Source organism: Schistocerca americana, chromosome 5 (genome assembly GCF_021461395.2).
Source record: "Schistocerca americana isolate TAMUIC-IGC-003095 chromosome 5, iqSchAmer2.1, whole genome shotgun sequence".
Classification (NCBI taxonomy): domain Eukaryota; kingdom Metazoa; phylum Arthropoda; class Insecta; order Orthoptera; family Acrididae; genus Schistocerca; species Schistocerca americana.
The window spans coordinates 158416415-158435101 of NC_060123.1; the positions used below are offsets into that span (position 1 = coordinate 158416415).

An 18687-nucleotide genomic window follows, 5' to 3' on the forward strand; every position below is an offset into this window, starting at 1 on the left:
TACCGGACGGGATGAGAAGGAAAGACTGATTGTTGAGGACTGCACTGAACTAGATTTGAAAACTGAGGGCTTAAAGGTGGAAGGCAGGGTAATAGGCTAGACAGAGATTACTACTAAAACATTGTGCACGAGTTAATAAGAGTGAAAAACTGAGTGCATTGTCTGTAACAGAAGTGGGAATATTCTTTCTTCACTACGTTTCAGTTTTCTACATCTTTCATTTTGTAACTTATCTATTTTTCACCGTCCCCCCTCCCACCTCTGTTACATGCAATGCACTTAGTTTTTCACTCTTATTAACTTGTGCATTATCCTTGTCTTCCACCTTTAAGCTCTCAGGTTTTCAAATTTCATCCAGTGCAGTCCCTGACAATCAGTCTTTCCTTCTCATCCCATCACAACTGTACCCCTTTCCCTAAACCTCTCCAATCCTTTTCCTTCAACCCTCTTGCTTCCCCTTCAACTCTTCAGCCAGAAGAAGGAGCCACTAGCTCTGAAAGCTTGTAAAAGTTAAATTCTTTTGTGTGTGTATCCCCCTGAGTGGATTTTTTTGTCTATCCAAAATAAATAAATAAATTGCATGATAGACAGGCATAACAAAAAGATTTCTAAAAAAGTAAGGTTTCAGCAGCGAAAAGGCTTTCTTCTGACTTAAACAACATACACACACATATTCATGCAAACTAAACTTGTACACACAAGATCACTGCCTCTGGATTCCAGAATATGGACTCGACAGCCAGAGGCAGTGGTCTTGTGCATGTGAATTGCATTTCAGTGAATGTGTGTGTGTATTGTCTAATTCAGAAGGAGGTCTTTTGATCAAGAGCTTACTTGTTTAGCAGTCCTTTTGTTGTGCCTGTCTACAACTCAGCATCTCCACTATATGGTGAGTAGCAATGTATCCTTTTCATAATATTGTTGTCATTCCATTGATTTTCCTTTGCTTAAATAAATAAATTGATTGTTTGAAATTTTCAAAGAGGACAACCCCCTTAATTCACTTGTGTCTTTTTGTATGAATAGGTTGTTCATAATTCGTGAGATTCAATAGCACATCTAAAATTGTCATAGCTATGTGGAAGACTGTAGAGCAGCATTATTGACAACAGATCAATGTTTATATTGACATCCATTGGTTGAAGAATTCAGTAATGGATGTGTCACATTACCACTAGGTTGCATTTTGTGAAGCATGAGGCATTTGAGTAGTGTTGCTTTGCAACAAGTCCTCTGGATGCATTAAGTCTAGTTCAAGCCATACCTGATATGATGTAGTGCAGTTCTTTACTTGCTTCAGCTCAGTGAGAGAAATAGATATAGCCAAATCTGTGTTTTGCTTTTCTGTCAGCTGCTAGCCATTCTTTATATGCAGCTTCAGCAGCTGCAAGCATTTCACCTTCACCAGTCACTGCAGTCAGTATGTCTCCAGATATTGATCCCTATGTGTTGTTTTTGATGTATAATGCTTTCGCTCATGGCTTCTATGTGTTGTAATTATTGTGTGACGAGGAATCCAGATGAACTCTGTATCCAACAGTCACATGCACCATACTCATCATATTAACAATCTGACAGGTGGAGTTGGACACTAAAGTTTATATGATTATTTCCACACTTTTCAGCTTACAAATTTAAGTTTTTGAATGATGAGGAAATGTTGCTTTTGCTGCGTGACCTGGGCCAATAACCTGTTGGGGTGTGGTGTGAAAATACAGGCATGATATGTAATTACTGAACAGCTTCATTAATATTTGTAGAATAAGGTATTCACACAAGGTCTGATTCCACCCTTGTGCTTTGGCCGATGAAGTCATATTTAGAAAAAACAGCATAGGTACTAATACAACTACAGATAACATTTAATAACAGACAACTAGCTGAAATGAAGACATTGATACCAACCTTCCCCCCGCCCCTCCTCCTCCCCTCCAGCACCACCACCAAACACAAATAAAATTAATCAAACACTAGTTTGAAAATCATCATTTCAAAGAAATTTCTATTCCATTAAAAAGCTACAGTCTCACAATGAATAAAAAAGATAATAAAAATGTACTTAACAACCACACACAACTCAAAATTAACCAAGGATAAGCACAAAATATACTGCCCCCCCAAACACACAAACCATATCGCAAACAATAAAATATTCAAATACAATGCCAAGGCCAAACTCCATACAAACAGATGACAAACACACAACATTTAATCTAAAAAACCGACAAACTGAAACTGAAAACTAACAGCTTGAAAACCAAAATCAAATTAATAATCAGTAACTCAATCCCATTAAACTAAACCATTACTACAAACCAAATCATAAACACAAACATCCAGCACAAAAGCCTGCCACCGCTAACAACAACAATCCCCCTACAAAAACAATACATTTCAAATATGCTGCTCCTCCATGATGTCACATTCTAAAAGAACAGCCAAATATTTGTAAGAACAAAGTTTGTAAATATGATCACTACTCACTTCACTCAAACCAGTTTGAGCTAAGCCTTTAGGTTCCTGCCTAACCTCCACCTTGAAAAATGTGCCATATTTGAAAAACAACCAACATGTTTGTGAGAAACGAGATTGTAAATATGAACGCTACTCATTTCTCTGGCAACAGTTTAAACTGTGCTCTCACGTTTCTGTGTAAGCACGCTCTCCTAAATCATGACATATCTGGAATAAATAGCATAGTTTACACCAATTACTAAGATGACCACAAATTACATCCTTCACATCGTAAATTCATGACGTCACACAGGATGCACAGGATGTCACAGTCAGAGCTGACGAGTGGATTTGGTGCATGCACTTGACCTGAGAATAGCACAGAACTAAGAACAGCAGATTTGAAAAGCTGTACACATAGCAACATGTATGGACACCAAAAATATTACATGGCAGTAGAATTTGAGTCTCAGCATGTTTTAGTATCAATGTGTGGGCACAAAGTGACTGACAGACTCATTTGACCATAAACTTTACCAGACAAACTGACGGGTGCTGTTTACTGCCAATTTCTGTGTGATACATTACCTGCCCTATTGGAGAACATTACCCTTGTAGGAAGACAATGTACAGTATGTGATTTATGTACCAGTAACTTCTGCATTTACCTTAATGTCTACATCAGGACTAATAATGGCAGGGTCTACAGCAGTTTGCATTCCTCAAAACTCTGTGAGGGCCCACAGTGGTGTTAAGAGCCATGAATGGAAGCCTTTTCCGTTTTACAGTTTTCATGTCTGGTTTTTTCTCCACCCAGTGCAAATTTTGCTATGACATCTGTGTTAGGACCGTTGACAGAAAAGCAATATTATTTATGTGGTATTTTGTGTACTCATCTCTTTCTAATGGTGTGTGTGTGTGTGTGTGTGTGTGTGTGTGTGTGTGTGTGTGTGTGTGTGTGTGTGTGTGTGTATATTTAAATGTAGTTATTAAGTTCTGACATTTGCAGTTGTTGATGGGGCTTGGCAGTCAAGGAGCTGACAAAAAATCATCTGCGTCAATAGCATGCTTCCTTGCTGGCAATGGAGCTGATTTGACAATCAAGAATAAGAAAGGACAGACCCCGCTGGATCTCTGTCCAGACCCAAATCTTTGTAAAGCTCTTGCCAAGTGTCATAAGGATAAGGATACGTAAGTATAAGTAACATGCAAGCATGTATGTTATGTTTTAAGATAAATATAGCAACTCTATGCAGTTTTATCAACTTCAACTTCATGGATTTGATGGTCATGTCCATCACCATTTTTGAAAATTACCTTTCCTTTATAGTATTATTAGTTCTAGCTTTCTCATAAACAGTATAAATTTTATAGGAGACAAGGTGTATCTGACAGAGCATTAACTCCGAAGAAAGGTATTTTGCCCAGTGATTTTTGCCTGTTAAAATCCTGTATGGATCACTGACCTTTTGCTACTTTAATCCCCTGCCCATAACAGATTTCTCTTATCATGAGGTACATGCAGCCCCATTAAATTCATAGTACCCAGAATAATTTCTAGAAGCTGTTCAATTTTAATGGAACCAAGGTAATGGCAAAGCACGAGATTGTTGAAATTATTCATTAAATTTTCACACTTTACAGGAAATGTCTGGTGTAGGTCATGCTTCTCTATAAGAAAGTCAAAATAATAGAAGCACAGAATTACACATCAATTGCAAGATGATGAGTATCTTCAACACAACAATTTGTTCACTTGCAGAGAAGAACCATTTCTCAAATAATCAGCCTGGGTTTATAACAATGCCTCATTTTCTACGTACATGTTGTCTTGTAAGTGGTTGATACAAATGAACATGTAGCTTATTTCATCTTAGATTTCTGAAATCCATTCATCATTGTTGGCTGATAATAAAGACACCATCATTCCAATGCCTCCTCAAATATGTGATTGCTTCATAGAATTTTTAACTCTTAGTCCAGTATATTATACTGGATAATTAATGTTTAACAGAAATGAAAGTAACACAAGGTGTGCCAGTAGGAAGTATAACAGAACCATTAATGTCCTCAGTATCACAAACAGTTAATCAGATAAGTGAGCAGCACTTTCAGATAGTTCCATGGTGATGATGTCTACAGTGAAGCATAGTCACTGGAATAATGTAAATAAATGGACAGAATTTCTACTTGGTGTGCTGAATGGTAGCTCTCTTTTACATAGGAATCTCGGAAAGAAACATTATGTTCACACAAACTTTGCATATTTAGAGAAATTGTTTTTGGGGACACACTACAACAATTTTACTGCCACCATCATAAATCCAGTACAGGGATCACAAAAAAAGAGAAAAGGGTTTAGGGGACACATTGAGTTATATAGACAATAATTTTTCCTTCAGTTCTTAAGTGAATGGAGTATTACACCAGATCAAGAATGTAGGTAAGAAGTACCCTCTGCCATGCGGTATATGATAGAAATAGTGCACTGTTACAAAATGAAGATATTTTGAAAATAATATAATGTTTCATTACAACATTTGTCTTATAGCTTGTAGTAAGTACGTCATTTTTTTTAGCCTTAAACTTAACTTGAAGCACAAATTTTTCCATCATCAACAAATTATATGCTGTGGAATCAGTCTAGGAAACTGTAACATTCTTTCATCTTACACATATACACTCCTGGAAATGGAAAAAAGAACACATTGACACCGGTGTGTCAGACCCACCATACTTGCTCCGGACACTGCGAGAGGGCTGTACAAGCAATGATCACACGCACGGCACAGCGGACACACCAGGAACCGTGGTGTTGGCCGTCGAATGGCGCTAGCTGCGCAGCATTTGTGCACCGCCGCCGTCAGTGTCAGCCAGTTTGCTGTGGCATACGGAGCTCCATCGCAGTCTTTAACACTGGTAGCATGCCGCGACAGCATGGACGTGAACCGTATGTGCAGTTGACGGACTTTGAGCGAGGGCGTATAGTGGGCATGCGGGAGGCCGGGTGGACGTACCGCCGAATTGCTCAACATGTGGGGCGTGAGGTCTCCACAGTACATCGATGTTGTCGCCAGTGGTCGGCGGAAGGTGCACGTGCCCGTCGACCTGGGACCGGACCGCAGCGACGCACGGATGCACGCCAAGACCGTAGGATCCTACGCAGTGCCGTAGGGGACCGCACCGCCACTTCCCAGCAAATTAGGGACACTGTTGCTCCTGGGGTATCGGCGAGGACCATTCGCAACCGTCTCCATGAGGCTGGGCTACGGTCTCGCACACCGTTAGGCCGTCTTCCGCTCACGCCCCAACATCGTGCAGCCCGCCTCCAGTGGTGTCGCAACAGGCGTGAATGGAGGGACGAATGGAGATGTGTCGTCTTCAGCTATGAGAGTCGCTTCTGCCTTGGTGCCAATGATGGTCGTATGCATGTTTGGCGCCGTGCAGGTGAGCGCCACAATCAGGACTGTATACGACCGAGGCACACAGGGCCAACACCCGGCATCATGGTGTGGGGAGCGATCTCCTACACTGGCCGTACACCACTGGTGATCGTCGAGGGGACACTGAATAGCGCACGGTACATCCAAACCGTCATCGAACCCATCGTTCTACCATTCCTAGACCGGCAAGGGAACTTGCTGTTCCAACAGGACAATGCACGTCCGCATGTATCCCGTGCCACCCAACGTGCTCTAGAAGGTGTAAGTCAACTACCCTGGCCAGCAAGATCTCCGGATCTGTCCCCCATTGAGCATGTTTGGGAGTGGATGAAGCGTCATCTCACGCGGTCTGCACGTCCAGCACGAACGCTGGTCCAACTGAGGCGCCAGGTGGAAATGGCATGGCAAGCCGTTCCACAGGACTACATCCAGCATCTCTACGATCGTCTCCATGGGAGAATAGCAGCCTGCATTGCTGCGAAAGGTGGATATACACTGTACTAGTGCCGACATTGTGCATGCTCTGTTGCCTGTGTCCATGTGCCTGTGGTTCTGTCAGTGTGATCATGTGATGTATCTGACCCCAGGAATGTGTCAATAGAGTTTCCCCTTCCTGGGACAATGAATTCACGGTGTTCTTATTTCAATTTCCAGGAGTGTATATGACTCCCTGCCAGAACAATGTATAGGATATAGAAAACAGATTGCTAGGTTCGTATACATAGTAATGATAATAATACTTTTCATTTACAAAGCAATAAATAATTTTGTCATAGTTCATTCTGTTTGTCATATACAGCGTTAATTAATTTTTTTTCCTTTAGCGACCAGATTGAACCACGCCCTTCTGATGGAAGCAACGGTGATGACTGCGTAACACTGGATGAATGCTTGGTCTGTTCTGATCTGAAGAGAGATACACTCTTTAAGCCATGTGGTCATGTTGCATGTTGCTCAGTTTGCTCCCCAAGAGTCAAAAAATGCCTCGTGTGTCGGGAACCTGTCATTGCCCGCATTAAGGTACTGTTAGCATATACAGAATAAAAAGATATTTGAGCTTTCATTATAATACTACTACTACTACTACTACTGTAAATTTTCTCACTATAGTGCCTTGTAGCTTAGTAACAAATAAATAACCAATAAAATTTTAGATCCAGCCTCATCAGGCCATGAGAAAGGAATATATGCTGGCCACTATGTATTTCCATATTAATAATTAACATATGGTTTTATCTTACACCCAAACCTCCAGATGTCAGACACTCAAATTGATACCAAATGTTGTATGTTGATAGAGTATCAACCAAAACACCAATTTAGTTCATGCTGTGTGCGATGGTCCAGTAAAACTTGCATAAACTGTATTTAAAAATAACACCAGACCTACAGAGCACAGGAAAAGCATGTCTGTGAGCAATTGTTTCGAAGATCCAGCCTAGGTGAGTAGGTAGAGCATGAGTTTGGTGTATCAGAGGTCCTACTTTCAAACCCCACTGCAGTCAATTTTTTAAAACTGTTTACGCGTGAAACTGTTATATGAGAGAACATTTTTCCTGCCATGTAGACGAACTTTTTGGAGTTTGTAGCAATGTTCTTTTGACAGTCTGCTTTCGCATTGTTAGTTGAAAGTAGCAAACCTATAGAGTAACAATATTAGAGAAGGAAAGTTGCTATTCACCATATAGTAGAGATGCTGACTTGCGATAGGCACAACTAAAAGATTCATACAATTATAGCTTTCGCCCATTAAGGCCTTTGTCAACAACACACACACACGTCTGCAGTCTCAGACAACTGAAACCACCTTGTGAGCAGCAGCACCAGTGCATGATGGGAGTGATGACTGGGTGGGGAGTAAGGAGGAGGGTGGGGCGAGAGGGGGAGGGAAAGTATGGTGGGGGTGGTGAACAGTGAAGTGCTGCAGTTAGATGGAGGGCAGGAGAGAATGTGGGGAAGGGGGGCGGAGGGGAGTAAGTTGCGGAAAGGAGAGAAATAAAAAGAAATTAAAAGACTGGGTGTGGCGGTGAAGTGACGAGTGGTGACAGTGACTAACGAACGTTGAGGCCAGAAGAGTTATGGGAGCATAGGATGTATTGCAGGGAAAGTTCCCACCTGCGCAATTCAGAAAAGCTGGTGTTGGTGGGAAGGATCCATATAGAGTACATTTTTATAGATAAGTGTGGTGTTCTGTGGCACATGTCCAGCAGAACACCACACTTATATATACAAATAGTCTATAGGTGTGCTACTTTCAACAAACAAAGTGAAAGCCAAACATTGCTAAAAACTCCAAAAAGTCCTTTTACGTGTCAGAAACTGTTATACGCATAACAGTTATATGGGAGTATAACAGTTTCACATGTAAACAGTTAAAAAAGATTGTCATAAATGGTATCTGAATGCAGGACCTATGGTATGCCAACCTCACACTTTACCAACTCACCTATGTGCGATCTTTAGAGCAACTGCTCACAGAAACGATTTTCCTGTGCTCCGTAGTTCTAGTGTTAATTTTAATTACCATTTACACATGTTTCACTGGATTACAACACACAGCATGAACTAAATTGGTGTTTTGGTTGATACTCTATCAACATACAACATTTGGCACCAGTCTGAGTGTATGACATCTGGAGGTTTGGGTGTTAAATAAAAAAGGATGATCAATTTCCTGTCTCAATAAAAACTCCAAATCTACAAAGGAATTGGAGGAAATGAATTTAGTGTGTCCACCATATGTGCTTTGTAGAACATGGAAAGCTACAGAGTAGTAAAACAATATTATATGTGACCGAGCCACTGAATGTTTCCTGATGTAGTGGTTCCGGTTGGATGTATTTGGCATTTGGGGCTGCAGTGATAACCCATGTCAATGGTGAACAACATCACCCAAGACATTTGATCAGTATACTGCTGGAAATTATATATAGTGTTTCAAAAATAATCATTTGATATTACAAGGGATATCTTCTGTGTGAATGAAGGTAGAAACAGAGGATAAATCTTAATTAAACACAGAACTATTAGGTTTTAATTTTCAAAAGAACCGTTTTACAAGGGTATGTGTTTTACAAGCATGCTTATGTGACTTTGGGCTACTTTGTCCAATTACATTTAGAATCAAAGTTTTCATTTAGCTTTCACAAATAATCAGTGTGCCTTCAATCGAAGTCACAACATGTTCAGACAATAGTCAAAATCATCCCATACTTTTGTGAGTATGTCTGGACATACTGCAGTCACTGCTGTCACCATGTGGCATCCCATTTCACCCATAGTTGTGGGAAGTGAAGGCTTTCACAAAAATACACAAAAAACAACTCACAAACTGTGAGATCAAGCAACCTTGGGGGCAAGTGGTGCAAAGCAAAATTCGTATTTACACATGTTTCACTGGATTACAACACACAGCATGAACTAAATTGGTGTTTTGGTTGATACTCTATCAACATGCAACATTTGGCACCAATCTGAGTGTATGACATCTGGAGGTTTGGGTGTTAAATAAAAAAGGACGATCAATTTCCTGTCTCAATAAAAACTCCAAATCTACAAAGGAATTGGATGAAATGAATTTAGTGTGTTCACCATATGTGCTCCCTCGCAGAGGCAATTCACTGTCAAAAATGCTCTTACATGCAGGTGCAAGTACAGTAGCACTTCATTCTGTTGAAAAGTGGCATTTTTGGTTTGTTCTCACAATTGTGGAAAAGCAAGATTTCCAACATATGCAGGTTCACAATACCTGCAGTTGTCTTTTCCACAAAAAAGAATTGACCCTAAATCATTTTTTAAGGAAAGGTGCAATTCACATAACTCTGCAAATCATTGTTTATCAGGATCATGAAGGGCATTTTAGTAATTAAATACTATATGGTTTGAAACACAAAAGTCACTGCAAAACACACCAGACAGACATGTGAAGAATGGCTAACTCTCAGCTGTCACAATAAATAGATTTTTGTGGACCATGTGCAAAACTCAATTGAAAGCACTCTACATCTTGAACAAGCATATGGAGAAGGACCTGTGGATTTCCCATTATGTAAACAACCAATATCTTGGCATGTCCATCAAATGCTTTGAGCTGCAGAAAAGAGCAGTTCCATACTCCCAGCATAAATCAGTGACACAGAGAAATTGAGCAAGCTAGCTGCATCTGGGTACCCATACCGACAATCATGTGAATCAGAAAGTTACAACTGGTGCTGGGGTAAACTTTTAATTTCAATATATGGGTTCGTCTTCACTTATGTGGAAGATATAGTCTTATGAATTCGGATGAGTTGCACTGAAATTCCGTGTACTATGGAAGGTGGCATTCATCTCTGTAGCTTCTGACAAACACTTGTTCTTTATTTTGTTTATACCCAGGCAATTCTCATAGGAATAGTAATTTGTTGTTAATTTGTACTCAGTTATCAGACTGATATGCAAGCAGAGATACCAGACAAATGGCTGTATGTCATATCAAATTTGGTGGCCCACTGACTTGAGTTCACTACTTATTAGGATTTCTTTGGTTCTTATTTTGCATTCACACATTATCACCCTGGCATTATATCGTATGAGGAGTGTGATTGTATGATTCAAGGAAACACATTCTTGGATGCCAACCATAATATAGTACCTTTCAGCATGACTGACCCACCGTATTGAGCTCTCAGGCCACACTTAATGGTATCAGGCAAAACAATGTACAAATATCCCCTACAATACTTGATGTTGAGAGGGTACTAATCATCACCATTCATTTCCCATGTCCAAACTAATTGGCATTTCTCACTCTTCAAATGTAATCATCTCTTTCTACTGACAGTTGTGCACTTTTGTCATTCTGTAGTGTTAGGGTTGAAGGGTACTCTTAAAAACTTTATGGCCTGTTGCAGATTTTTAATTATGAACTGGAGCCATATTTTGATAAAAGATCCAGTTCTTTGGTTTTGGATAGCTAATGTAAATTTAGGCTGTCAGTGTTAATGTAACAAACTTTTATAATAGGCACTGAAATGATGAAGAAGTATCTTTGTATTGAAACTGACACCTGAAGAAAGATCCACAGTGCTTGAAATGCATCGTGCATTGGCAATAATGATATAGCGAAGCAAACTCGCATCTGTTTAATTTGTCTGACTAAAAGTATATATATGATATGACAATTTATTGACAGAAAGACTGATCTGGTTGTTGTTATTGTTGTTATCAGTTAACATGTGTCCCTTAGATAATGGATATCGAACAGTTGGTTCATAATTCTTTAGCTCCACCATCTTTAATGTTCTGGTGTTTAATTTAGTTTTTAATGGATCATATTTCACGATAATATCAGACATGTGATTTTGCAAGTTTTATATAGAATACACAAAATTTCTCACAAATTCATCATTGACACAGATAAAAATTAAGTAACAGATGATCAATATCACCTAGATACTGTAGGTTCAGCAAAAAACACTAAGAGAATAAAATTTTAAGTAGTAATAATAATGATAAATATTAGTATCCTGCATTAATTTACACAATAATTTTGTAGATATAAGGAAAGCAGACAAAGTTGTACAGGGTGATTCAAAATTCCTCTTACCGGCTTCTAGGGGCTGCAGAGGGCACTTAGTAGACATTTTGATGAGGATCTCATGTCTGGAAATATACCTTTAGAGTGTAAATTTCCCACTTCACTGTATGCAAGCAAGCTGAGAAGAGGAAGCCATCTTCAGTCCTCATTGTAATTATGACATTACGGAACACGTTCATCCGACTACAACAGTGGCACTGTAGTGGTCCACGGTCACGCGGCACACTTGACTGTGAGGAGGAATCCTTTGTCATGTAGAAGAGAACCCAAGGATGAGTACTCGAAATGTCACCCCTGCCATGTGCTTGTACAGCACACAGGTCACAGGTCATTGTCTTTGATGTCTGCATACCATGAAGTGGGAGATTTGAAAGTGATCTGATCCTCAAACTGATTGTACATCCAAATGGTACATTCCTGGACATAGGTGTCTTATCAAAACTTAATGTACTAATTCTCCTCTACGATCCTTAGAAGCTTGTAATACAAATTTTGAATAACCCGCTATATGTATGCCATGCTGCCAAACAATACTAAGATATTTATATAAACTGAAAAAGTATTTTTTAAACAATATTTGTATACCATAATTCAGAAAATATTAAGACATTTATACAAACTGAAAAACTGTTGTTTACCTCATATTTGCATTAATACACAGAATCATGAACCAATTTTCCACTTAGTCTATCTGTTCTTTTCTTCTTTACTTTCAGCATTTCACTTAGTCTTCATCTTTTTCCCTCCTCAGGAAGTTGATTTACACATGGAGAATTTTAAATTTACCTTTTGTTCTATGAATCTGTCTGCAAGTATTGCTTCATCTTATATCAACATCCTGAGATGAGGTGTTACTTCAGTTTTCTCTTGAAAGTTCCTTTATGCCCTTTACACTAAGTAGCAGTGATGAAATAATGTCGCTTCATTTCTAGGATGCCAATATGTCATTTTCATCATTTTGCTGCTGATATATTATTGACATGTTCCACATCATAACATTTATCATGAATTTGATCTACAAATGAATGAATGAATGACTGCAGGAAGGAAGGAAGATAGATAGGTAGATAGGTAGATAGATAGATAGATGAGGGATTAATGTCTTACTGATATCAAGGTGTTAGAGATGGAGCACTAGATCGTAATAGTTCAAGGATGTGCAAGGAAATCAGCCTTCCTCTTTCAGAGGAAACATTCTGTATTTTGTGTGGAGCGATTTAGGGATATCACAGAAAACCTAAATCTCGATGCCCAGATGTGGATTTGAACCATCATCCTCCAGACTGCAAGTTCAGTGTGCTAATCACTGTGACACCACAATTGATAATTTAATCTAAGGAACAAGTAACAGACTAATTATTGTAATTTTCTCTAGTTCTTATGTTATGATCATGAAAAACTGTTTAAAAGTGCTGTACAATTTAGTATTAAAATAAGTCTTGTCTGATACAAGTACAAACTTGGTACAGTTAATATTTTAAATTTATTTTTGCCAGATTTCCGTGGTGTTATTTTCCATATGCATCAGATGGCTTTCTCTTAAAGTTTTATAATTATCTGAATGTGTAAATCTGCTGCTCCTCACCCTTCTGGTATACAGCACACAATATGCGTGGGAAGATAAGCCCATGGTTTCTGTGTCCATCATATAGGTTTCCCCATGTCATAAATTTGTCGCTCTTTTCCCAGAAACCTAGTATAGTCCACTTCTACTATGTCTGCATCCCCAATGCTCACGATAAATCCCCTGAGGCATCAGTTCTGTTTGATTATTTTCTTTAAAATATCTTTCTGCCATTTGCATGTTCTCATTGGCTCTCCCTTCCATAACCTTTACTAAGTCGCCACATACTAGTTAAGTTGTATCATCAGTATACTTAATCACTTTTTTATATACTGCAGTGCATGTGCCAATTATATGCAAGATAAAGAGCAGAGGTCTTAATACTGAACTCCAAGTTACTGTACTCCATACCATACAGAAATTCGTAGTAGACTTTTTCTCTGTATGTATGTATGTTTTATTTCGACACAGTTGCTTTGTTTTCAATAAAGTTTTTTGTAAAATATGCAGTTATTCCTGTTACACCATAGCAGTGGAGTTTCTCTAGAAGAATTCTTTGACAGACATAATCAGAAGCTTCAGAAAGGTCTGACTGTATAGCAGACACTTTCCTTTGGTCATCCAGGGCCTCACACTGCAGTCTTTATGGATCTTTCATTTCTGAACCAGTGTTGCGTTTCATTTAAGATCTTTTGTTTCTCTACGAAGTTTACAAGTCTATCTTTAATCACTATTTTGGACAGAACAGTTATGGGTCTATAGTTTCCTGAATCTCTTTTAAATATTGGCACTACCTTGCTCTTTTTTAAACATTTTAGAAATAATCCTTTCTTCACGTCTAAAGTTATCAAGAGAGGCTTTGCAAGATATCTAGCACAGTGTTTTACCAGTTTTTTGACATGCCATCCAAGCCCGCTGTATTATTATTTTAGCCCTCCAGTAATTTTTTAAAATAAACTTCCCATTCCTCTGTAGGAGTAGGTACAGTAAAGAACAATATTCACTACACACACACACACACACACACACACACGCACACACACACATAATGTAATAAATAAATATTAGATTTGAAAAATAATTGAATTAAGTGTCTTACTTGCTACTCTTTCATTATATGAGTATGGTTTCTTATTGGTTTTGTTCTAGATTGAAGAGTGTGTAGTTTGTTCAGACAAGAAGGCATCCGTGCTCTTCAAGCCTTGTTGCCACATGTGTGCTTGTGAAGGTTGCGCAGCACTTATGAAGAAATGTGTTCAATGTCGAGCACAGATAGATCACATTGTGCCTTTTGTGATATGCTGTGGAGGTATTGGTAAGAAGCATTGCAATGATATTAATTCAGCTATACACTGTAGCATTCTTTTCTTCTCTTATGATTTGTTTACACATTTTTTGCACTTATGTGCAATGAGTTGGAGGAGTTTTATATGAGCTTCTGTTTCTACGATTATTTATGTGGAAGCCCTAATTTTATGACAACAGTAATAAGTAAGGACATCTTTTCATTTTCAAGGCATTGTTTACTTGCAAGTATGAGTTTTCAAAGTAAAAAAAAGGTTTTTGAGAAACAACGGGTGTAATATTATACGCAGACTCAAAAGACTCTTAGCAAGATAGCTGAATCAAAAGAAGTCAAGTGACTCTGGCCACTATTGACTCTTTCTGATCTCTGCCAACTTCAGCTAACAGATGATACTTTGTGTAATGCATATACATCCATGAAAACAGAAGTGATACATTGAATTAACGATTATGCAAATATCATGTGTAACTGAGTTTCTAATCATCTAATTTATTGGCATGTTACACACAGTTTTGGCCACTAGTATGAATTCTGTCAGTTTAATTACTATCTGCTACCTTGTCAAATGTTTTCTTGGAGTGTGTGGAGGAGTAGGTAAAGGTAGTTGCAGCTGCTGAAATCCATGTTTCATTATGTATCTGCAAAAATAACTCTTGAAAAGAGTATTGAAGCATAAGATTGCGGCTTCAGTTCATGAGCTGACATGCTCGACATATGATTTCTGTATCCTTAAAATTCCTCCGTACTGTTACTCAACTAGAACACTATTAAAAAAACCATGACAAATTAATTATTTATCCCCCTTATTTCTTTCGTTCTTATTTCCCCACTGTAAGTGCATAAACAAAATACTAATTTAATTAAATGTAATTCATTGTTTTTTTTACACAGTGTTGCAAAAGATCACACAGTTTGTATTATACTTGCAAATTTTTTAAAACAAAAAAGGGTATCATATTTCACAATTTCCTTCTATATACATTCTACCTGTATATCTAATCACATAATTTAACAGAAAATATGCAATAATTGTTGTTGTTGTGGTCTTCAGTCCTGAGACTGGTTTGATGCAGCTCTCCATGCTACTCTATCCTGTGCAAGCTTCATCATCTCCAGTACCTACTGCAACCTAGATCCTTCTGAATCTGCTTAGTGTATTCATCTCTTGGTCTCCCTCTATGATTTTTACCCTCCACGCTGCCCTCCAATACTAAATTGGTGATCCCTCGATGTCTCAGAACATGTCCTACCAACCGATCCCTTCTTCTAGTCAAGTTGTGCCACAAGCTCCTCCCCTCCCCAATTCTATTCAATACCTCCTCATTAGTTACGTGATCAACCCATCTAATCTTCAGCATTCTTCTGTAGCACCACATTTCGAAAGCGTCTATTCTCTTCTTGTCTAAGCTATTTATCGTCCATGTTTCACTTCCATACATGGCTACACTCCATACAAATACTTTGAGAAACGACTTCCTGGCACTTAAATCAATACTCGATGTTAACAAGTTTCTCTTCTTAAGAAATGCTTTCCTTGCCGCTGCCAGTCTACATTTTATATCCTCTCTACTTCGACCATCATCAGTTATTTTGCTCCCCAAATAGCAAAACTCCTTTACTACTTTAAGTGTCTCATTTCCTAATCTAATATCCTCAGCATCACCCGACTTAATTCGACTACATTCCATTATCCTCGTTTTGCAATAATTATGAAATATGAAATGAAAATATGAAATATTTTTTCTGGCTGTAACAGGGAAGCCATCAGAATTAAATTAAACAAGCAGTTACAGATGTACTGGATTTATCAAGTAAGCATTGCAGACACCACTTCTGAATTCCAGAATTCAACAATACATTAAAAAAGTCCTGTTTGTGTGTGTAATAAAACACATAAATCCTTGCTGATTTGATAGCACCTGTCTCTTGTCCGCAGCTCATGGTCTAGTGGCTAGCATTGTTGCCTCTGTATCAAGGGGTCCTGGGTTAGATTCCCGACCCGGTTGTGGATTTTCTCTGCCCAGGGACTGGGTGTTTTTGTTGTCCTCGTCATTTCATCATCATCATCATTTGTGACGGTGGCTAGATTGGATTGTGTGAACATTGGAATGTGTCAAAATTGAGACTTTGTACAGGCACTGATGACTGTGCAGTTTAGTGCCCAACCCAAATATCATCATCATCATCATAGCACCTGCCTCAAGCTATTTCTGAAACCAGTCAATGTCTCAAGCTATAGTTTATAATGGGACTGAAGAGTGCAATAGTAGTACTGATTTTGACAAGCAATTAATTTCTAACTGCAGATCAATCTCACGTCTACCTGTTTTCTCAAACGTATGTTATGACAGAGTGCTTACTGACCTTGCAATAAGTTGTTAAAGACCTCTCAGTTTGTCTTCATTGAAGATTTCTTCACACAGATTTATTTTTTTGATCTCAGAAATGAAGGTGTGACATAGTTAAGCTACAAAAATTGTCCTAAAGTTTAATAAGGGCTTTGATTGTCCACATCATAATATTTAGTTTGAAAACTTAAATCTTATGGTTTCAATGTGTCTCATTACATGATTGGTTTTTCTACCCCCATAATGGAAAGCAGAATATTATATTTACAAGCTCTACCATAAAAGCAAAGTAAAATGTGACATTCCTCAGGTGTACATGGCCTGCTGCCATTTTTTATTTTGATAAATGACTCACATGAGCCTCAAAAACATGTTCTAATATTGCAGTTTTTGCTGGTGAGGCAAATATATTAATGAAGGACACCATTTAAACCATACAGCACACATCTGATATAATACGTTAACAGCCTAATAAGTGTTTCAAAGCAAATTCCTGAACTTATTTTCTTACAAAAAACAATAATTTGCAGGCCCTAGGAATAGAAACATCTAGATGAAATTCTGGTGTCAACATGGACAAAACTTTAGGAATCTTACCGGAGAAAGAAAAAAAATTTCAGTCTAGTTTGTACGTGCAAGTATATTTCAGTGTCTAGACATTCATGGCAAGGTGTTACTATAATTTGCGTACTTCACCTATCAGCTAGCATCAGTAGAGTATTTATATAGACAACAAAAACTGACAACATACAACTGAATATCTTTCCTCTTGTTAAAACTTAGTGTTTCTCATTCATTAACTAACAACTAACTGCTTAAAACAGAAATGAAGCTATCTTCTTTAAATTTTAGTAAAAGAGTGCTTGTTTTCTTCATATGTTTCAGGAACCATATCTGACGTGCAACCTGAATGTGAGGAGACTCAAAATGCCACTTTAGGTATCATATCATCTAAAATATTTTGTCTTTGTAAATATGTATCTCACACACATCCTAGTTTTACAGTTTATAAAAATACATAAAATTATATATGTAATGTTTCAGCTACAGTTATAGAGCCAGTTTCGCTGACAGGAGCACTCATGAACAATGGTATCCGTGATACATCCAACTCAGACATACAGAAACTTCAACAGCAGCTTCAGGATATCAAGGAACAGGTAACCTGGCATCTGTTCATCTGTTGTACTTCCAACCATGTTATGTTAAACATTACTTTGAATGCACTAAGGGTTTGGAGGTGAAAGTGTAGGGGGGTTGGGTTGGGTTGGGTTGGGTTGTTTGGGGGAAGAGACCAAACAGCGAGGTCATCGGTCTCATCAGATCAGGGAAGGAAGTCGGCCGTGCCCTTTCAAAGGAACCATCCCGGCATTTGCCTGGATCGATTTAGGGAAATCACAGAAAACCTAAATCAGGATGGCCGGATGCGGGATTGAACCGTCATCCTCCCGAATGCGAGTCCAGTGTGCTAACCACTGCGCCACCTCGCTTGGTGTAGGGGGATTACATTCATAATTCTTATTAGATCACAAAATGACAGCTATACCTAGTCACCTACATCAATCAGAATGATGAATATGTGAAAATATTTTAACCATAAAATTTTTTGCCCATTACATATTCTACTGCCTGCAAAAGGAATTCACGATAGTCATTCACATCTTTCTAAGAAAATCTGATCTAATCCAGTATCATTTCAAACTTTGTACTGTTGTCAGAAATACTGCACTGATGCTTTGTTTTTGCATTGCTGATAACTGCCACTTCTCAATCCTCTGACTGCTCTAGATATGTTAAGGCACACCACCTTGACCATCCCCTATGTGTTCCCAATTTGTTGACAAGGGCTGCGGTGTGCTCTGGAGGTGTTAACATGCTAAGCTGTATTATTTTCCTGAATGATTCCTAACTTTTCTGTTAGGCCTTCTCAGTTAGTCCAAGGTCCACTCCACTTGTGGGTTTACAGAGGAAGATGCAGGGAGTGGATAAAAATA

At 38.5% G+C, this 18687-nt stretch overlaps 1 protein-coding gene across 1 annotated transcript in view; it reads left to right on the forward strand.

Moving 5' to 3' along the window:
* The window catches only part of LOC124615759 (E3 ubiquitin-protein ligase MIB1-like), a 92635-nt gene that overhangs the window by 60351 nt on the left and 13597 nt on the right, over positions 1-18687 (forward strand). Inside the window, exons 4-8 of the mRNA XM_047143849.1 lie at positions 3464-3645; positions 6722-6917; positions 14189-14354; positions 17579-17632; positions 17738-17853. Of these exons, the coding sequence (XP_046999805.1) occupies positions 3464-3645; positions 6722-6917; positions 14189-14354; positions 17579-17632; positions 17738-17853 (714 nt within the window). The remainder of the gene's footprint in view (positions 1-3463; positions 3646-6721; positions 6918-14188; positions 14355-17578; positions 17633-17737; positions 17854-18687) is intronic.